This window comes from Panthera uncia (genome assembly GCF_023721935.1).
Source record: "Panthera uncia isolate 11264 chromosome E2 unlocalized genomic scaffold, Puncia_PCG_1.0 HiC_scaffold_20, whole genome shotgun sequence".
Lineage (NCBI taxonomy): Eukaryota > Metazoa > Chordata > Mammalia > Carnivora > Felidae > Panthera > Panthera uncia.
Genome location: NW_026057589.1, coordinates 13036024 through 13058501, shown reverse-complemented (window position 1 = coordinate 13058501; position 22478 = coordinate 13036024). Strand labels below are relative to the sequence as shown.

The 22478-nt window shown below is 45.8% G+C and overlaps 1 protein-coding gene and 1 pseudogene across 1 annotated transcript in view; both read right to left on the bottom strand.

Annotated features, from left to right (window-relative positions):
* Nucleotides 1–5562: 5562 nt before the first annotated feature.
* Nucleotides 5563–22478, bottom strand: part of ST3GAL2 (ST3 beta-galactoside alpha-2,3-sialyltransferase 2) — a 52149-nt gene continuing 35233 nt past the window's right edge. Inside the window, exons 3-7 of the mRNA XM_049622501.1 lie at nt 21326–21519; nt 15269–15448; nt 13000–13045; nt 12588–12707; nt 5563–11725 (exon numbers count right to left, since the gene is read on the bottom strand). Coding sequence (XP_049478458.1) covers nt 11552–11725; nt 12588–12707; nt 13000–13045; nt 15269–15448; nt 21326–21519 — 714 coding nt within the window. The 3' untranslated portion in view covers nt 5563–11551. The remainder of the gene's footprint in view (nt 11726–12587; nt 12708–12999; nt 13046–15268; nt 15449–21325; nt 21520–22478) is intronic.
* Nucleotides 6283–6450, bottom strand: LOC125916686 (uncharacterized; annotated as a pseudogene).

Genomic DNA, 22478 nt, shown 5'->3' with positions numbered 1-22478 from the left:
GGTGGAGCACCAGTGTTCCAGTTAAGTGATGCCCACTTTGGCCCCCAAACAACAGTGATCTAGAAAAGGTAAAAGCCAGAAAACAGAAAACACACTGACCCCAAAACAAGATGAATATTTCTGTGGACCAGCAATGGAGTAAAAATGCAAAGTAGTGAGGCAGGGCTGAAGCCAAAAGCTTGCTGGGCTCCACTGCAGAAACAGAAGCTACTGGCTGTTAGGGCTTATGGAGTAGAGAGTACTGGAAGCACCGCATGCAAGAACGGAACCAAAGTCAGGCTCACTGCTGGGAGGGAGCCGGACTGGAACCCGGCCTGCACACCCGCTGGATGGCAGACTTTTATTAGGACCCAGACCCAGGCAGACGGAGGGAGGTCTTGGACTACCCACCCACCCCCAATTTAGAACAGGTAATTGATACAATCCTGTTGACTGCCTGCTCTGTGATATTCCCAGATTACTGAATGTCAGCAGACCTGATTCTAGAATAAAGACCAAAGCGGCAGGAGCTGCATGGAGGCAACTGCTAAACTCACCTGTGGATTGTCGGGGGAAGAAATCTATGCTAAGAAAGAGTGCAAACAATGTCAAAACAGATTCACCCCAGGTGAAACTACTTTTTTGGAATACCCTGATAAAAGACTTCAAGTATGTTCGAAGGCTCAAAGAGAAAGAATACATTACACTAAAAAAGACCATAAGATTAAGAAGTAAATTTGGGGGTGCGTGGGTGGCTCTGTTGGTTAAGTGCCCGACTTTGGCTCAGGTCCATCATTTCACAGCTTGTGGGTTTGATCCCCATCTCGGGCTCTGTGCTGACAGCTCAGAGCCTGGAGCCTGCTTTGGATTCTCTGTCTGCCTCTCTGCCCCTCCCCTGCCCCCTCTCTCAAAAATACATAAACATTAAAAAAAAAAAAAAAAAGTGGGGCGCCTGGGTGGCTCAGTCGGTTAAGCGGCCGACTTCGGCTCAGGTCATGATCTCGCGGTCCGTGAGTTTGAGCCCCGCGTCGGGCTCTGTGCTGACACCTCAGAGCCTGGAGCCTGTTTCAGATTGTGTGTCTCCCTCTCTCTGACCCTCCCCTGTTCATGCTCTGTCTCTCCCTCTCTCTCAAAAATAAATAAAACGTTAAAAAAAAATTTTTTTTTTTAAAGTAAATTTAGACAAAAACAGTGGCATGCTGAAACACACAAGCAGTAAGTCACTGTTAATTTGAAACTGACCATTTTGGGTGTGTTTACCACAGAAATGAGCAAAAACTACAAATTGCTTGGGTTGACTGGCTGCCTCAGTCAGTAGAGCCTGTGATTCTTGATCTCAGAGTCCTGAGTTCAAGCCCCACGTTGGGCATGGAGCCTACTTAAACAAATCAGGGTTTTATTTGTTTTTAGAGAGACAATTCACCAGCATACCACTGGACAGCAATAAAAAAATATTAGAAATTTGGGAAAAGAGGAAGATAGTCATTGAGATAAATTCAATAAATGGGAATCCTATATTTAAAATCCTAATTATATTGGGGCACCTGGGTGGCTCAGTCGGTTGGGAGTCCGACTCTTGATTTTAGCTCATGACATGATCCCAGGGTTGAGGTATCGAGCCCTGTGTCAGGCTCCACATTGAGCCTCGAGACTACTTAAGATTCTCTCTCTCTCGCTCTCTCTCTCTCTCTCTCTCTCCCTCCCTCCCCTTCTCTCCTACCCTCTCTCTCCCTGCCCACCCATCTCCCCGCTTGTGTTCTCACTCTCTAAAAAAGAGAAAATATATATATATTTAACTTAAAAAAAAAAAAAAAATATATATATATATATATATATATATATACTCTTGAGGACACCTGGTTGGCTCAGCTGGTGAAGCATTCAACCCTTGGTCTCAGGGTCATGAGTTCAAGCCCCACATTGAGTGTAGAGATTACTTAAGAATAAAATTTTAAAAAAGTAAAAAAACAAAATCTTAGTTATACTCTCATTTTAAAGCAAGAATAAAAACACAAACCAAATTTCATTAGAGTCACATAATAAAATGATTTCTCTTTAAAGTCTAACATGGAAGTCTGAAGGAAGACCACAGAGGTAAATTTTCATTTTCATCACATAACAAAGGCACATATAATCAACATGACATCAGTGTCAGCAAGGTCGCTAATGTTGACCTTGATGACCTGGCTGAGGTAGTGTTTGTCAGGTTTTTCCACTGTAAAATTACTCTTTCTCCCCTCCTTTCCATACCTTAGTCTTTGAAAGGAAGTCACTATGCACATCTAAGGAGTGGGGAGCATGCTCCCCCTCCATGAGGGCACAGTAGCTACATAAATTATTTGGAATTCTACATGGGAGATTTGTCTCTTCCCCATTTATTAATATATTGAATCATGTATTTATATAAGTATAGACTGGTGATGTTAATCTTGATCACATGGTTAAGGTGACTTTGATACTTAAAAAAATTTTTTTTGATGTATGTTCAAGTCTTAAAACTTAGTTATTCTTCATAGCAAAGAAAGCTGAGATTCCAGACCCTTCCCTTGAATGGAAGGGCGTATGGAAATGGGTTCCACAGGAAGAGCTCTGGAGACAAAGCCTGGGAGACTAGAACAGTGGTCCAAAGTGGGCAGGGTTCCCTTTCCTTCTATGGTTCCCTTTACCCATTTATGAAATGTTTGAATTATTTTTGTAATGAATATATTATTTTTTTATGTAAAAAAAAAAAGACAAAGAGTATATAGCAAAGGGAGGATTAAACTCTGATCCCTCTGAATGCAGACACCAAATGTTCTCTCTACCTTCTCCCTGGAGGGAAACCATGCTGCCATAAAGAGCCTGTATTATGCTCAAGAACAGAATCCGTTGTTAGATGAAAGGTGTTAATTCTGTATTCTCAGGAACAGGCTGGCCCTGATAGCCATGGTTCAGCAAGAGTGGGGAGAGGGGGCATCTTCTTGCAGTTTTGTGGGTTGGTTGTCACCCAGGCATAGACTTGCTGCAGAAGCTGTGATTTTTCTGGAAGGGTGGTGAGAAGGAGCACTGATTCCTAAATCACACTCAGAAAAGAATGTTTTGATTTTCATTTTCCTTGCAATATTTTGATTTTTCAATACAGTTTTAGGATCTGATCTTTTCTCTCACCTAGCAAAGAAGGATGGTTCCTAACCTTGCCAAACATGTTACAGGAAGGAGCTCCTACCCTGCTGAATGGCAGCCTGCAGCTGTTCCCTGGTGGGTAAAATACTTAACCCCTTCCTTCCCTTCCCAGGCATCCATCCGCCCCTGTCCAAACCATACATCCAAGCACTTCTCTCTGAAGAGCCCTCTGTGTTATAGGCTATTATTGCTCATCCACACACGGTACTTCACCTAGAGAAGAGTTTCACATCTCAGCTAAACTCAGGCATGGACATGGGACTCCTTTGGCATCAAGGAATTGTGAATAGACATTAAGAGACGGTTTGTGGTTCGCCAGATTCTCTTTTCCCTGCCCCTGAGACCACAAATCCAGCACAGATGGTACCACTACCCATCTGGGTCCTTGAGTAACCATGATGAGTGAAGATCCCTGGGATGGAAATGTGGCTTGAGTGAAAAACAAACATTTATGTTTTGAGCCAGTGGGAGTTTCAGGGGTATTTGTTACCATAACATAACCCAGCTCATCCTTACCCCTTCACCCCCATGGAATGTCTGGTTCCCTGGCCAGCCACCCAGATAGCAGGTAAGCCCCATCCATGTACAAAGTTCCCAAGCAGTTTCTTGATCTACTATTTCTGAAAACAATCTTCAATTCCGAATTATTTCAAAAGCCTCCATCATGACAGAGAGGAGTTAAATAAGCAATCACGAAGAGCCTACTCTGTGGAGACAGAGGGAAACCAAGGAAGGAAAAGGTGTCTACTAAGTATATGATTAAACATTGCACGTAACCTAGCTTTCCCACAACCCCTATAACCTATAAGGAAAAAATGAATAAGGGATAAACTCCTACGGACAAATGAAATGGGGACAATTACATCAGTAGAAAAGGAATTTAACAAAATGTTTGGAACACACAAACAGCATGAAAAAGTTCCCATTTTTAGCAATACAGGGAACTATATAGAGCATGAAAAAAAATCCCAATCTAAAACCAACTACAAAGCTGAAATTTATCTGTTTTAGTAAATCAAAGAGCTACCATATTTAGGGTTTTATTTTTTTACATTTAGTTCTGATTCACTTGGCATTTTGGTGAATAGTTTAAGGTATGGACTGTAATTGTATCTTTTTCCAAATAGTTATCTAGTTATCCTGATAAAATTTATGTAAGCATCCCTCTTTTCCTAAATGATTTGAGAGGCCATATTTATTATTAACTACGTTTCCGTATGGGCTTAGGTCTAGGCAATCAGGCTAATGAAACAGAGTATCCAGAAATAGACTCAAGTGAACATGAATGTCAGGGCAGTGATCACCTTTAGAGACAGGAAGGGGGTTGTGCTTGGCAAGGAAGATGGAGTGGGGAGGCCTCTGGACTACTCCCACAGCCCGGGTGGTGGCTATGAGTGTTCATCTGAAAATGACTTGTTAAGGAGCCTCCATACTGTTTTGCATAGTGGCTGCACCAATTTGCATTCTCACCACAAGGGCTCCCTTCCTCTTCACCCTCACCAGCAATTATCTCTCATCTTTTTGATAATAACCACCCTAACAGGTGTGAGGGGATAACTCATTGTGGTTTTCATTTGTATTCCCCTGAGGATTAGTGTGTTGTGCACCTTTTTATGTGTCTCTTAGCCATCTGAATATTTTCTTTGGAAAAATGTCTATTCAGATCCTCTGCCCACTTTTTAAATGGTCTATCTATCTAATTAATTATTTGCTGTTGAGTTGTAGGAGTTCCTTATATACTTTGGGTATTAGACCCTTATCAGATATGTTTGGCAAATATCTTCTCACATTCCAGAGGTTGTCATTCATCTTGTTGATTGTTTCATTGGCTGTGCAGCAGCTTTATAGTTTGATGTGGTCCCACTTGTTTATTTTGCTTGTGCTTTCAGTATCATATCCATAAAACCATTGCCAAGACAAATGTCAAGGGGCTTTCACCCATATTTTCTTTTAGGGGTTTTATGGTTTCAGGTCTTACATTTAAGTCCTTACTCTATTTGGAATCATTTTTGTGACTGATTTAAGACAGGGATCCAGTTTCATTCTTTTGCATGTGAATAGAGAACTATTATATAACCTAACAATTCCACTTCTGGGTATTTATCTGAAGGAAATGAAATCAAAGAGATATCTCCACCTTCATGTTCAATTCAGTATTTTTTACAATATACAAGACATAGAAAAACCGAAGTGCCCATCAACGGAAAAATGGGAAAAGAAAATGTGGTGGTGTGTGAGGGTGGGGGTGGGGCATATAAAATAGAGTATTACTTAGTTATAAAAAAGGAAATCCTGCCATTTGTAACAACAAAGTCCATGGATGGACTGAGGGCATTTTGCTAAGTGAAATAAGACAGAGAAATACTATATGATCTCACTTTGGGTGGAATCTTTTTTTTTGTTTTTAATAGGTGGAATCTTAAAAAAAACAAACTCATAGAAACAGATTGGTGGTTGCCAGGGGGAGGAGGTGGTGGGGTGAAGGTGGTCAAAGCTACGAACTTCTAGTTATAAGATAAATAAGTTGTGGGGATGTAACGTACAGCATGGTGACTATAGTTAACAATATTGTATTGTATATTTGAAAGTTGCTAAGAGAGATTTTAAAAGTTCTCACCACACACACACAAAATGTTAATTATATGAGATGATTGATGTGTTAACCTTATTGTGGTAATCATTTTGGAAAATATACACATATAAAAGCACGATGTTGTATACCTTATACACTTACACAATGTTATATGTCAGTTATATCTCATTGAAGCTGGAAAAATATACAACATTCTAGTTTTTCTAATTCTTCCAAATAACATGTTCAACCACCTCTCTTCTCCTTTTCCCCAGTCCATTTTGATAATGAAATGGCAGTGGAAGTTGCTTTTCTTTACCATAGAAATGTTATCTATTTATCTATAAAATTTGCCAAATAAACCCCCATTAGGAGCTTTAAAAAAATAATTCATGAAATTATCTATTTTAGTACATTGATCTTTATGCTCTTTTCTGCATATAGATTATATCCCACAGCAAAAATGTTTTAAAAAATTAAAAAATGCATTAGTGATTGGTGTGCCATCTTTGATGAACTCTGTTGGCTGTCATGTGTAAGTCAGAATGATGTGATCCCAACATGATAAAGTCCAAAAAGACGTGCCTACTACTTGTGGTGGTGGGCACATTACCACAACAGACCACAGGATGATAATTAGAGTTCTGACCTACAAGGATTTGGGAAAAGTTTTCAATTAGCAATAATCGCGCCTCGGATAAACCTCATTGGCTACGATACTGCCACTGCGCAAAGCTGACCTACAAGGATTTGGGACAATAGTTAATGGACCATTAGGATCTCTAGGAATTAGATGCCAAGCAGGCTACTAAGGTTCTGCTTAACATGCATGGAAGCAGAAATTCAAAGATTGCTGAGGAGCCTGGGTCACAGAATGGGGATTCACAGCTTCTCACCCAGTTCCCAGACCTAATTCAGGTCACACATGGAGCCTCTTTTTCAAGAGGATTCCAGGGTCCTTTGAGGAGTGACTCTCTGACATAGGTCAGGTGTGGAACCTGAATCTTCCCCCATGTCTTTCCTGAGGGACCTACTTCCCAAAGTGACAGTGCACTAGGGAAAGGGAAATACCCAGAGCTTCAGGAGTTATCAGATACAAGCTCTCACATCCAACCAAAACGGCCCACCAGTTAGAGTCAGGCTTATTATGGCAAATGATAGATGGAGCTCTGATCCAAGTTCATTTAATGGTGGGTCCAATAAGACCACAGACCCATTTTAAGGTACAGGCATACCTCTGAGAGATTGCAGGTTGGGTCACAGACTGCAGCAATAAAGTAAGTATCACAATGAAGCGAGTGTAATGAATTTTTTGGTTTCCTGGTATATATAAAAGTTATGTTTACACTATACTGTAGCCTATTAAGTGTGCAACAGCATTATGTATAAAAATGTTTATGCCCTGGCGCGCCTGGGTGGCTCAGATGGTTAAGCCAACTGCCTCCGACTTCGGCTTAGGTCATGATCTCACAGTTTGTGGGTTCAAGCCCCGTGTTGGGCTCTGTGCTGACAGCTCAGAGTCTGGAGCCTGCTTTGGATTGTCTTCTTCTTTCTCTGTCCCTCCCCCACTCACACTCAGTCTCTTTCTTTCTTTTTTTTTTTTTTTAATTTTTTTTTAATGTTTTAGTTTTGAGAGACAGAGAAACAGAACCTGAGTGGGGGAGGAGCAGAGAGAGAGGGAGACACAGAATCTGAAGTGGGCTCCAGGCTCTGAGCTGTCAGCACAGAGCCCGACGCGGGGCTTGAACCCACGAACCGTGAGATCATGACCTGAGCTGAAGCCGGATGCATAACCACCTGAGCCACCCAGGCACCCCATACTCAGTCTCTTTCAAAAATAAATTTAAAAAAAAATTAAAAACAAACAATTTATTGCTCAAAAATGCTAACCATCTTCTGAGTTTTCAGCAAGTTGTAACCATTGATCACAGATCACTATATCAAATATAGTAATGAAAAAGTTTGAAATATTGTGAGAATTACTAAAATGTGACACAGACACAAGGTGAGCAAATACTGTTGGAAAAATGGTGCTGATAGACCTGCTCATTGCACGGTTGCCACAAACCTTCAACTTGTAAAAAAACTCAGTATCTGCAAAGGGCAATAAAGCAAACTGCAAAAATATTAGTCATGCCTGGAATTTCCTGTCCCAAAAGGGAAGAGACATTTACTACCTGGCGAAATCCCCAGATTGACAACCTTACCCATGGAATGGGGGTGACTACGATAGATGGACCAAACAGAAGTCCCTGGGACCATGTCCAAAGTAGTAAGTGGAAAAAAAAAAAAAAGTCAACACCACACTCTAACAGCATCTACAGAAATTGGTGCTGCCATCAAACTTCAGTTATACAGGGGTGGGTGATTTTTTCCTCATCCCATTTACTCACCATTTGACTCTTAAAAACTGACAGTTTATTGCAAATGCAATCGAATGGTAATGCTGACCTGTTGTTCTAGATATGATATCTTTGTGGGATCAAAGCAACACAGCCCTTGGCCAACATTAAAAAAAAAAAAAGATACACAATTTGGTGGAACTCTTGATTGTGGAGGCAACAGGTACAACATTGGGGAGTGCTGCTCCAACCAATTAGTGACCTGTAAGGCAGCTGGCTTTGAGTTGAGTGGGACCCAAACAAGAAATGGTTCTCAGAAGTCTAGCCTATGCGTACACTGTCCTGCCACCAGGCTTTAGGACCCAGGCAACCAAATGCTAACAGAGTGTCTGTGGTAGAGAGAGAAAGATGGAAGGAGTCTCTGACAACTCCAAGTAAGAGAACTATAGCCCCTGTTCTAGGGTTTTAGAAAAATACCAATATGCTCCTCTACCAAAAGTTATTCTCCAAGTGAAAAGCAACTCCTGGATTGCTCTTGGGCACAGGCAGAAAGTGAATTGCAGGACACCAAGTGACTTTAGACTCACAGCTGTCTGTTGTGAGATCCATAGTAGTTGGTCCATTGAACTATAAAATTGGATGTTTGGTGGCATTCCATTGCACAAAGTAGACCCTAGGGGTCCAGATGGTCCAAGGAAGTGCCTCGGATGCCTGTGCAACCTGCTTCTCCCATTCTGTCAATTTCCTGCCAACCCACACCTACAGCATCACCGGGAGTTCTGCAGAACCTGGAAATGTTGTGGGAAACCCCATCCTGGTGCCTGCTGGATCTGCATGCTGTGGGGCCCCTGGCAATGGACAGTCTCTGCCCTGCTGAACCACTCACGTGTCCCAAAGGACAGTGGTAAAGAACCACTATTTCAGAGGGCACTGCTGGTGGACTGGGTTGGGAGGCCTCGTGTATACGGGGGCAGGTGTTTGGAGTCATGCTCTTTTCTCCTTCGAACCTTCCACCCAATGTTCTTAGTCATTACTTGGTCATAGCTCCCGGCTGACAGAGATTTCTTCTTTTCACAACCATACCCATTTCAAATAGACAAATGACTATATAGTTCTTTTGTTCTTTTTAATTCAGAAAGAGAGAGAAAGGGAAGAAAATAAAAAACATTTGTTTAAATAACTATTGCAGAAAAGGAGATCTGGGCTGGATGCTGGGACCTACCTCTTCCAGAAAGGGGATTTATTAACGTTTTAAACAAAACAAAACAAAAAGAAAAAGGAACAGAGAAGAAATAAATTATTCTGCTCAATACTGTTTGGCATAATCGCCTTTTTTCATCTTCTAAACACTCCAAACTGCCTCTTCAGGAAGCACTGAGCTGAGACTGGCAAGAATGGCTGGTGCCTTGACTCTCTAAAATGATGGGGTAGGCCCTGAGAGAGGCATTCCACTAAAGGCCCCCCAAATCCACCCTCATGCTCTACTCCTCCTACTTTTGGAATTGGAAAGGAACAGACTCTAGCTACGTTCTCAATATATTAACTTTTAGGGGTGCCCACTGCCCTGCCCTAATCCTCTTCTAAAATACTCCCTGCTGGTCCCTGTTCCCCCAGCCAGCTGCAGGAACTACACCAATGGCCAGGAGGCTGCTTGGTGGTATCAACTCACTAAGATAAAGGGTGGTATTTGTGTTCCTCACTGTTGGGAAGGGGGATCCTATTAGTAGTTTGGAAACTTCACAGAAGCCCTTTCCCCCCTCCGAAATTTCCCCAACCTTGTAAGGTGAGAATACCATCAACAGCTTCCTGTCAGAGCTTCAGCTGGGTTCAGTCATGCAGGTAAATTCCAGTTGTAACCCGTTTGTTGGTTTCCCTGCCCTTCTAGATTTGGAAATGGAAAGTGGGTTAGAGCAAGGAGGCAGGAAGTGAGCATGGGGCAGAGGGGACACAAGGGCAGGAGAGGAGGCATGCAAGCGGGCAAGTCTACTCCTCCCCAGCTAGAATCCCAGCTATCTGCATGGCCAACGTAGAGTTTTAAAAAAATCTTTGTTGGTCAGCCATCCCTGGTAACCTCAAGTTAATTAAATTACGAGACCAAAGCAAATTCCACCCCCAGGCAAAGGTTTCCTACTCCTCTTTGGGGTGATGGATGAAGGAAGAAGGTGCATGCACCAGGCAAGCTGGGTTCCCCATCTCCAGGCTTCTTTCCCACGTGTTGCTCCCTCTCCCTAGAGCAGGCCAAACGCGCGCGAGTGTGTGCGCGCGCTCGATTATTCGATTATTCGCGCGAGCGGGCGGTTGGGGCGGGGGGGGGGGCGGTAGGGAGTGAAGATGCAACAGTGCCCCCCAACCCCCAGGGCAAGTTTTGATTTTTTTTTTTCAGGACAGGTAGGCTGGTGAGGAGGCCCAGGGCCTAAGAAGAGCCACTGAAAAGGTTCTGGGTGAACAGTAGGGGCCGAGAGTACACGAGAGTGAGAAGCACCTTACATCTGAAGTGACTGGGCTTCCTTGTCCCCTGCCGTGTTCCTTACACCTGTGTTCCAGAGTTAGGCCCTAGGCGAATTCCGCCCGTTAGCAACGGGTGAATACAGTTCTGGTTTTCTGGTGAGATGCTAAATGCCCTGGTCAGAAAGGCCATTCCATAGGGTGGCCAAAGGTGGGGATGGCGAGAAAGAGGAGGGGACCCACAAGCCACTGCATTTCTTTGGTGGGTTTACACTCACCCATCTGGGCCTGACAGAAAAAGGAAACGTGGGGTCCAAAATTCTCTGAGTCTGAAGAGGTTTGAGAGGGCTCCAGCTTTTACCCTGGGATGAAGGCGCGCTCCTCGGAAACCATCTGATCTCCCCTAGCCCACCATATAGGAACGGCTAACGCCCCACCGCCCACCCGGAGGTCAAGAGGGACACCCCCGCCCCCCACCAGCCCCGGCAAGGGAAGCCGAGCCGCCGCTGCCCCGCACCTTCCCCACCGTCTCCTTCTCGGCGCCCCTGACCGAGTGAGGTCGACGAGCGGCGGGCAATGCTCCTACACACACTGAGGAAAGTACCTCACTGAGGCCGGAACCAACCTCTGTTCCTTACAAAGCGTGAAATAAAATTCTACCCAAAGCATAGGGGAGAGGGGATTCAGCGGCCGCCGGCCCGCCTCCGAAGGCCATTGATTGGAAGAGACGGGCCCAGGGCCGGCAGTTCTCCTTGAGTCGCATGATTGGCTGGGAGAAAAAAAAAAAAAAAAAAAAATCCTCCGCTTCGACTGCAGCGCTGATTGGTGCCTGGCCGGCTAGTCCCCAGTCTCATGATTGGCGAGGGACAGCCAGCGCTCGCTGGACTTGCAGCATGATTAGTCCAGACCGCGCCCTGACGTCGCTCCTAGGGCCTGGAAACGCCCAATGGGGCGCCGTGCCCACGCCGAGGCCACCGCCCTCCGGCTGGCCTGGAGTCCCGGCTAGGAGCCAGCGCCCGAGGTTCGCGCCTGGCCCGGAAGGGTCGCGGGTTCAATTTCCTCGGTAGACCTCGATCTTGCTGGCCTTGGCCAGCATGTCGATGATATGGGCCTCGAAGTCGGCGTCGTGCACCCCCGTCTTCCGGAACTCGCCCGCGTACCGGTTATTCTCCCAGTAGTGGTGCCAGTTGCCCCGGCTGTCGGCCCCGAACCCGTACACGTTCACCTGCAGGGGAGGGCGGCGCAGGTCACCCCGCGTCGGAGAGCGGGAGGACAGGGCACGGGAAAGCCTCGGGTCGCGGTGGGCTAGGAGAAAGGGGCTGCAGCGACCCGACTACAGCTAAGAGACGCGCAGTTCGTCAATTCGCAGAGCGCGGGAGGCAACGGGAATACGCGACACCCAGGCCTGGAACTAAGGATACCACTGCTGCTCCCTTTCGGTTCTTCCACCCGTCTGATTGCAGCGATACGCCTCGGTCTGGGGCTATGGGACCTCTCCCACCGTTGCTAACGTTCCTTTTTTTTTGTTTTGTTTTGTTGTTGTTTTTGTTTTTTAATGTAATACTTTTATATGAAAGCTAGTCAAGCACCCAATACCACACACTGAATTTACTGGCAAAAGTGGGTGTGCTGGGCGTGAGCGAGTATGGCACAGCAGCCCTGCTTGCTAGTGAGACGTGCTCCTGGAACGAATGACCTGCAGTGTTAACACACAGAGGGTAGGCCTAGGGCCCACAGCGGTGGGAGAAGACCATCCCGCTGGAAGTTAACTTCATTATTTCCGTTCTATTTATATTTTTGATGATTTTTTCTTTATGACAAGTAATACCAATTATGGTAGTAACGTTCTGTTTCCTTTTTAAATAACTTTAACTTTTCACTGAAGTGATTTCAGATTTGGTAAAATCATGAGTAGTAAGTTTGGGAAATGAAGGTGTATACTTTACAGCCTAGAAATGCAGGAAATCAAAGCCACTTGGTTTCTGCCTACAAAAACACGTTCCTCTTGCTCTGCTAAGCCCTAAGAAGGGCTAATCCCCTCTGTTCCATGGGTATCCCTATTTTACCCATAACACGGGGTTACCCACCTCATCACACACATGCAGGGCAAAGAAGAGCACCAGCATCCCTGTAGAAGGGTACCGCCCGTGATGCTCTGTCCACCGGTCGTGGATATACTTGAAGAAGGCTGGGTTGTAGATCTGAACCTGGGAAGAGAAAAGGCAACAGACACATGAGGGGTGTTGGGGGCCTGGAGACTCAGGCCAGGCTCTAAGTAGCTTCTGCCAGTTCCTCCATGCTTGCCAGCAGACCTGTTCTTCCAAGTTCCCTAGTTCCTGTGGCCTCTGAGGGGGTCAGGCATACCAGCAGATGGGTGGACTCTGAAGGTTCTGGAAGGGCACTGGGGGAAACCTGAGCCACAGGACTGGGCACAGCAGTAGTCAAATCTGCACCGTTTCTAATGAGATGGGGATGAACAAGGGAGAGGTGGGAGCTTACCTTTTCTTTGTCCACTCGAAGGAAAGACTTCACTGGTGCATAGGTGCTGCAAGCAGAAAGAAGAAGATTTAGATGGCCCTTGGGATCTAGAAAGGTCCACAGATGCCTTTCCTCCTTGTCAGGCCTTAGTGATGACAGCCTTACAACAGATCCCCTGCTTCCAGACTGCTTTCCCAGAGCACATCACTGCAGTACCTTGCTCAGAAAACTTCAGCAGCTACCTATGTTCTTTAGGATAAAATAAGGTTGTTTTAGACAAACATTGGTGCCTTCTATTATCCAGCCCAAATGCTTCTTTCCACAACACTCAGCTGTGAACTCCCCACTTAATTTAGCCAATCATCTCACACCCACTATATTTGTCTTAGTTCTGCCTACAGTGACCCTCTTGCTACTAACCTCATATTTGGTACAAATCCCTCCTTCCCTATTAGCCAGCCATGGCACCCGTAGTCTATACTCCTTTTCTAAGCAAGGGACTTAAACTCAAACTTAAACTTTATCATAAGATAAAGTCAGGAAACTGTAATTTATATTTCTGTGTTTAAAAAATACATAGTGACAAAATGCAGGCAAATAGCAGGCAATATGTGGAAACAGCTTAACTGTCCACTGATGGATGAATTGATAAAGCAAATATGGTATATCCATATAACGGAATACTATTCAGCCTTTAAAAGGAATGAAATCCTGTACATGCTACAACACAGATAAACCCTGAAAACACTACACTAAGTGAAATAAGCCAGGACAAACACTATGACTCCACTTACATGAAGTACCTATAATAGTCAAATCATACAGACAAAAAGACTAGTGGTTATCAGAGGCTAAGGGTCGGGGAAATGGGGAGTTATTAATGAATGCAATTTCCACTTGAAATTATGAAAAAGTTCTGGAGATGGATAGGGTGGCGTTTTGCACAACAAAGCGAATGTACTTATTTAAAAATTTTTTACATTTATTTACATTTATCTGTCTCTGAGAGACAGAGAGAGACAGCACAAGCAGGGGAGGGCAGAAAGAATGAGATACAGATTCCAAAGGAGGCTCCAGGTTCTGAGCTGTCAGCACAAAGCCCGACGCAAGGCTCAAATCCATGAACTGTGAGATTATGACCTGAGCCGAAGTTGGATGCTTAACTGACTGAGTCACATAGGTGCCCTGAGTGCACTTATAATTTTGGTGGAGAATGTGGGCAGTGATCTGAGAAAATGAGTTTGTATTTATTTATTTGTTTTTAAGTAATCTCTACACCCCATGTGGGGCTTGAACTCACAACACTGAGATCAAGAATCACATGCTCTAGCAACTGAGCCAGCCAGGCACCCCATATGTTGTATACATTTTAACACACACACATACACACACGCACACAGTGAGACAGATTAGTGGTTGTTGCCTAGGGCTGGGGTGTGGGAGTAGAGGGAGTGAGGGTGATGGCTAAGGGGTACAGAGGTATCTTTAGATCTTTAAAGATCTTCATCTTTAAGAAGATGAAAGGAGTTCTAAAATTAATTGTGGTGATAGTTACACAACACCATATTTAATAAAAGCCACTGACTTGTATACTTTAAATGTGTAAACTGTATGGCATGTGACTTGTACCTCAACAGAGATGCTAAAAAATACTTAGTGATGGGGTGCCTGAGTGGCTCAGTCAGTTAAGCATCCAACTTCAGCTCAGGTCATGATCTCACGGTTCATGAGTTCAAGCCCCATGTTGGGCTCTGTGCTGACAGCTTGGAGCCTGGAGCCTGCTTGGGATTCTGTGTCTCCCTCTCTTTCTGCCCTTCTCCCACTCCCACTGTGTCTCTCAAAAATAAATAAACATTAAAAATAAAAAAAAATACTTGGTGATGAAACTAATGTAATGTTGTATGTCAACCACACTTCAATAAAATAAAATAAAAAATGATAGATTAAATTTCCTCAGGTTCCCAGCTATGATTGAGCAACTGCCTCTAAAGAAAATTCTCAGAATGCAGAACTCCCACAGTCAGGAGCCACCTCCTGGAAAGGAGACCAAAACCTTGCTACCCTTTCTACCTACAGGAAGCTGGCTGTCACTATGTAGGAGTGACACAGAACAACCTGTGGCCCCAGCTAACACACAACTTTGGGCTCTCCCTACTATTGCCTCCCTCTTCACCAGCCCCTCTCGGTCAAAATATTCAGTTAAAAGAATTCTAAGAGCCAATCCTTGGGAAGACTCCTCTCAAAATGCTCTGTCACCCACATTCCACTCCCAGTCAACAGAGCGACTTACAATCGGATCTGCCCCGTGGACAAAGCGCTGGCAATCCAGAGGAGGTCCAGGGCTTTGAAGGGCACCAACACAAAGCTGACATTGGCGGGCAGGTTCTTGGCACTCTCGGGGTACATGAAATGATGAGTGGTTCGGCTGCCAACATCCTGCTCAAAGCCCACGGTTGGCGCCTGATTCATCCTGTAAGGACAAGAGGGTGACATGAGAATAAACGGCCATAGAAAGTGGTACAAGATTTTTATCTTTTTTTAAAGTTTATTTCTTTCTTTATTTTTATTTATTTATTTATTTATTTATTTATTTATTTACTTACTTATTTATTTATTATATGAAATTTATTGTCAAATTAGTTTCCATACATCTTTCTTTATTTTTAAATGTTTTTATTTTATTTTTTAGAGAGAGAGAGAGACAGAGCGTGAGCAGGGGAGGGGCAGAGAGAGATAGAAACAGACTCTGAGGGGCGCCTGGGTGGCGCAGTCGGTTAAGTGTCCGACTTCAGCCAGGTCACCATCTCGCGGTCCGTGAGTTCGAGCCCCGCGTCAGGCTCTGGGCTGATGGCTCGGAGCCTGGAGCCTGTTTCCGATTCTGTGTCTCCCTCTCTCTCTGCCCCTCCCCCGTTCATGCTCTGTCTCTCTCTGTCCCAAAAATAAATAAAAAACGTTGAAAAAAAAAATTAAAAAAAAAAGAAACAGACTCTGAAGCAGGCCAGGCTCTGAGCTGTCAGCAAAGGGCCCAATGCGGGGCTCAAACTCAGAACCGTGAGATCATGACCTAAGCTGAAGTAGGCTGCTTAACCGACTGAGCCACCCAGGTGCCCCATTAAAGTTTATTTATTTATTTTGAAAGACAGAGAGCAAGAGAGAAAGAGAGCAGGGGAGGGGCAGAGAGAGAGAGAGAGAGAGAGAGAGAGAGAGAGAGAAAGAAATCTCAAGCAAACTCTGCGATGTCAGCACACAGCCCCATGCGTGGCTTCCACGAACTGTGAGATCATGGCCCAGGCCCAAACCAGAGTTAGATGTTTAACCAACTGAGCCACCCAGGTGCCCCTGTACAAGATTTTTACAGGACAATTTGGTTCTAGCCATCAAAAATATAAATGGGTGTACACTTTGATGCAGCAATTCCATTTCTTTTTTTTAATTATTTTTTTAAATATGCGTTTATATTTGAGAGAGAGAGGAGAGGGAGGGAGAGAGAGACAGTACATGAGCAGGGGATGGGCAGAGACAGAGACAGAGACAGACTCTGAAGCAGGCTCCAGGCTTTGAGCCGTCAGCACAGAGCCCGATGTGGGGCTCAAACTCACAAGCCATGAGATCCTGACCTGAGCCAAAGTCAGATGCTCAACCAACTGAGCCACCCAGGCGCCCCGTGGCAATTCCATTTCTAAGTATCTATCCTATAAAAATGGTTTCATAAGTCTGCAAAGACATGCGCACAAAGATATTCACTGCATTATTATTTACAGTAGTGAAAAGGAGAATCAATTTAACAATTAAGAACTGGTTGGGCCTCCTGGGTGGCTTGGTTGGTTAAGCGTCCAACTTTGGCTCAGGTCATGATCTCACGGCTCGTGAGTTCAAGCCCTGCGTTGGGCTCTGTGCTGACAGCTCAGAGCCTGGAGCCTGCTTCGGATTCTGTGTCTCCCTCTCTCAGCCTCTCCCCTGCCCATGCTCTGTCTGTCTCTCTCTCAAAAATAAATACACATTAAAAAAGAGAACTGGTTAATACATTTTGGGACACTCATATAATAGAACACCATGTAGCCATGAAAATGAGTGAAATAGATTTACACGTGCTGGTAAGAAATAAGTCCAAGAGGTACTCAGTGAAAAAAAACAAGTAATGTGAGGTGTCTATCCCATTACCTTTTGAATACTACTATGTGCTGCAGGAGGGAATTAAGACAAAAGGAAAACTTGAAACTAGATAGTGTGATACCATTTTTTTGTAAAAAAAGAAAAGGAGGCACAGGGAGCAAAAGGAAGAAGGAAGAAAGAAAAAACATACTTTTATATATGAATAAAAAAATCTGGAAGAGTATTACAATTGGTAACAAAAGTTACTCTTGGGAAATGGGATGGGGAAGCGTAATTCATCTTTTAGTATATATATTTCTTTCTTTTAAAAATGTTTTAATGTTTATTTATTTTTGAAAGACAGAGACAGAGATAGAGAGCAAGGTAAGGGGAGAGAGAGAGAGGGAGACACAGAATCTGAAGCAGGCCCCAGGCTCTGAGCTATCAGCACAGAGCCCGACGTGGGGCTCAAACTCATGAACTGTGAGATCATAACCTGAGCTGAAGTGGGACGCTTAACCGAATGAGTCACCCAGGCACCCTCTAGTATATATATTTCTGTGTTTTTCCCCCAATAACAACATATTTATTACTCTTACAATTTTTTTTTATTAAAGAAGAGAACAGCCTTCTACAGCTTCAACCTTACCTGGCTGTTGTGTCCTCTTTCCTAGAAGACAGTGGAAGCAAGATAAGAAGCTGAAGCATTCCCTCAGCCCCTGAGCTGCATGGCAGCCTCTATTCCACCAGCACCAGCCCCTCTGTCCCTGTACGTCAGCTTCTTATCTGCCTTTCTGTTCCAAGGCCAGGAGGGATGCTCCAAGTTCTGACAGAGCCCACCTTGGCTGTCTGCTGGTGATGCGCAGTGTGGATGTGTCTCTCCCATGCTGCCATGGAAGAAGTCGGAAACCCAGAGTGGGCTCACCGTCCTCCTAGGTATAACAAGCCCAGGAGGCTTCTACTTCCTTTCAACTTGTGCAAAACATAGGATCAATAAAATCAAAGCTCCCTCTTTTGGTGAACATCTTCAAAACAGGTGATCCAGCTGTAAACACAAACCTGTCGGTCTTTTCTGCTATGACCATCTATGAGAACATTCCTGTCTTGTGTGGACCACTTTGCAGAATCATGACTGCCTAGATAGATGACCATAACCTTGCCCTCCAATGGGGATAAAGGGACCTGGGAGAGAGGGAGCAAAGTCTCCATGTGCTTTCCCAGCTTTTTATGCCTATTCTGTAAAACCAGGATGAAGGTTACCTGTACTTAAAGTGGCTGGCACCACTCAGCTGGGCTGGGTAAAGACCTCCTGTGTCACTGGGGCTCCCACAATGCCTTCCTCCTGCCCACCTCCCCCTGATGACACGATACAGTAGGAGCACATCCAGGAGGCCCCACTGCTGCCGGTCATATTGCTGTAGCTCTCTCGTTCCCTTCCCTTGAGGAATTGGGAGGATGTTTGGAGTTGGAAAGCCATAAAGCCTGAGAACGGCCTGATTTAGAACTAGAGAGTGAGTCTTTGTTCTTGGCCACTTCAGTTCTAGTCTGGCTCAAGCAGAAGCCTAGAATCTTTTCCGTAGGACCGACTGTGCTCTAGCCTCCATTTCTTTAGGTTAACTGCCCCTCTGCCTCCTGTCTGGGCACCCCTCTGTTTTCCTGGTCTTTAGGATTCAGAGATATTACCTCTTAGAAGAGCCTAAAAGTTTACTTTCCCATTTATTAATGACAGTTTTCTGGGGCTACTAGAGCTCTACACACAGCACTGGTGTCCTATGGTCACCAGAGCCACACCCGGATCTGCCTTCTGTCACATCAGCCCTGGGGTCTGTGAGGAACAGATCAATTGGGATGGTGTTTCTCAGCTGCCTGGGATATGTAACGGGGTATCAGGAAGTGGACGATGTGGGTTGGTGACGCTCAAGTTGGCTGGGGCCTGGACTGGACAGGAGCTGGGGTCAAGGTTCACTCTGGCGTGTACCTAAGAAATAACCTCCTCTCACTTGACATGGAGAGGCCAAACTGGTCCCACAGATCAAAGGGCTACAAGTGTCCCAGGTTGGCCTCTGAAGACAACCCCACTCCTCCCCACCCCCATCATCTGTAGCCACAGTCTTGAGGAAGTCCCTTCTTAGACCTGGCAGGTGGTATCATTGCCTCCACCTCCCTCAGGTCCCTCTCACTTGCTGGGCAGGCACCAACTTTCTAAAATCTGAGAACGAATGGAGTAAGAGTTCTAAAAAAGATGTTTCAGAGCCTCCAAGGTAAAGGAAGGAACATGGCATGATTTTGAGGGCAGGATTTTGCTTTGAGGTTCTGATTCATTCTGGAGAAGCCAAGCCCTGGAAAGCGGCCAGACAGGACACAGGTTGAACTACATCTCCATGATTCAGGGGAAAAGCATTCTAGACTTCTATCTGTTTCTGGTTGCCTCTGCACCTGAGGGCAGAGGCAGGGGAATGGTGGATGTGCATTCATGCTTAGAGTTTGGTATCTGGTCACCTAGTCTCTTCCATTCACTCATGTATTAAGGTGAGCCTACGACTGCCAGGTGCTTGTTCTAGGTCTGCTGGCTGGCTAAGGCAGGACCAGCTCAACTCCATTTGAAGTTTTCAGCAGGGCTCAGAAGACATATAGGAGGAGGAGGCAGCCGGGGGGTGGGATAGGGAAATATGGGTATAGCCATCATCTCACTGTAACTCAGCTTGGTGGGGTCTTATGTTGGTCTTGCCTCCAGGGACCAGGGAGGCGTCCCCAGTGGTTCCAAACCAAGACATGCCTATAAGGAAAGAGTCACCTCCACTACCATCAGACTGTACACATCAGCAAAAAGCCAATTCAATCTGGGTCACCCCTTACACAAAGCAATTCTGGGGTCCATTCCAAAACGCACATCTCCTAACCTGGTCTCTGTGAGTGAACATCTGTGAATTCCTTTCTGTAGCCTGGCCTGACCAGGTACCACTAAGGTGTCATAGCAGCCAAGCCTTTTTCTCTGCTTCTACCCTGGAGGTTCCCAACCGCTACTGACATGAATAATGAAAGCATCCACTTAGCACAGGGGGCAGGGCAGCAGAGGCAGGAGATTCAGGCACTCAAGACCATTTCCCTGGGCTTCCCGAGAGTCCCAGGGCTGCACTGAAGTGATGGATGCCTCCTTCCCCACTCTCGGCCACTGTCTCAGGGTAGAGAGAGCCCCTTCTCCAGCAACCAGCTTGACTCCCTTACATTCTGAGTGCCAGCAGTTGGAGGATAGAGAGAATCTCAGGTGGTTCTGGGTTCCTGGATGGGGCCTAGCAGACCTCCTCTCCCCCCCCCCCCCCCCCCCCCCCTTCTCAACATGAGAAAGGTTTTGCAAGGAATGGTGAAAGCCTCAGAGACATACTGCTGCCTGGGTGTTGCCATGGAAACAGCAACAGTTTCTAAGACAAAGCCCTTCCTTCGCCTCCTGGGAAACCTGGTCTTTCTGCAATGTTCATCATAAGAGATGCTTAGTGAAAACTCGGCATTTTCAGTATATTTACTCTCAAGTCTCTTTTTCCACCAAGGAGTGGGATGGAAGGATCCCCAGCATGGCATTTCCCATCCCCAAGTCTAAGGAGAAAGTCAGAAAACAGGATGAAAGTCAGGAACAGAATGAGCAGTCCATGTTGGAGTTTTAAGTCTCCCATGTAGTCCCTGTTCACCTCCAGGCTCATAGCTCTGTGTCTTTGTCTGAAACGAATGCCTTTCCAACCCCTCTCCTTTCCTTAAGGCTGGGCAGAGATGTCTGGTAAATGAATCTGCCCCACATAATCTAAACCTTATCAAATAAAGGTGAGGGACAGCAGCCCAGAGCAAGCACTGAGCAGTTCCTCTTCCTGCCCAGGACCTCCATCTTCTGTGAGACTGCCAGGAGGAACCATCTGTGGCTATTAATCAAGACATTAGTGTGGGGCCTCACTCCTGGCTCAGCACTGAGGGGACCAGGCAGGTGGGAGTTCTCACCAGAAAACAACCAGTGGTCTACTCTTGGTTCTTTTCGGAGGAGTTCAGGACTCGAAACTGACTGCAGGCCTCAAGCAAAGTACAGAATGGGAATTCTGCCTCCCCATCTACCCAACAAATAAGAGTGAGACACTCAAGCCTTTATAGAAGGTTCTGGTATGGGAGGCTCACAGCAGCAGGCAACTCCTACACTGTCAGACAAGTCTATGGAGGCCAGTGCCTCCTTCTGGAGGCCTGTCCTGGGCCCACCCTTGGGCTCCCTGGGGCTCACCTCATGATGAAGTTGTGCCCATCCACATCCGGACCGTAGCCAGAGCCCCGCAGGTTGCCTGAGTTGCCCACCACGGCACAGCGCCGGCACTGGTGGGGGTCCCGGAAGCGGTAGGGGTTCTCGCCTGGCACTATCTGGAACAGCTTCTCCAGTACCTCGTTGGTATTGTGTGACTTGAACTGGGGCTGCAGCATCTGTGGACAGGAGGGAAGAAGGAAGGAGAGGGGCGGGTGAGCAGGGAGGGATTCCTGCCCGTCTCGCCTCTCTGCCTTCAACCTCTAATCTCAGTCAGGGAAAGGGAATTCTCTCTCGACAGTGAGGACATGCCCCCATTCCCACACAGTAAAGTTCCTTTCTGAGGCTAGTGCCCTTCTCATCAGGCGCAGGCTCTAACGCACTGGAGGGGACTCGGGGGTCAAGGGGTACCGCAGAGCAGAGAAACTTCCTGGGCTCGTCATGGCTGCAGAGGCCCCTGCTCTGCTGTCCTCTCAGGGAAGCTATGAGTCACAGGAAGAGTCATTTTGAGGAGCAGTTAATGTGGAAAACCCTGCTGAGCTTCAAGGGCTCATTCCCAACCCGCCTACAGAGGGCGCCTCTGGGACTGAGCCTGAGGACTCAGGGTTAGGAAAGCTCCATCTTGACGCAATATCCACAGGGATAAACTGGAGTCATCCCTTGAGCCCTAGGGGAGAGGAGAAGAGCAGGCAGAGAGGTACAGGAATTCTTTCAAAGTCAGAATGGCTGGAATGAAACTGGTTCCCTGTGCTTCCAACCACCAGTAACCGTAGAAGACCATGAAATGAAGCTGGGGCAGCCCTCAAATGCCAACATGCCAGGCAAGTAACTGCGCAGGAGTAAAGTGGCAGATGGGGCCTATGGCAAACAGGAGGCCCCATCAAAAAGGAGTGAGCTGACTGCTGGTGTGTTGTATCGTGAGCTCAAAAGCACCAAATTTTCCAGTTTTTCAAGAGAAGCTGAAAATATGGATTTCACGTGAAATATCCCAATTCCTAAATGTTAACTAATGCAAATATTTTAAAGTTTTTTTTTTTTTAATGTTTATTATTTTTTGAGAGAGAGAGAGAGAAACACACACACAGAGTCCAAGCAGGGGAGTGGTAGAGAGAGAGGAAGACACAGAATGCGAAGCAGG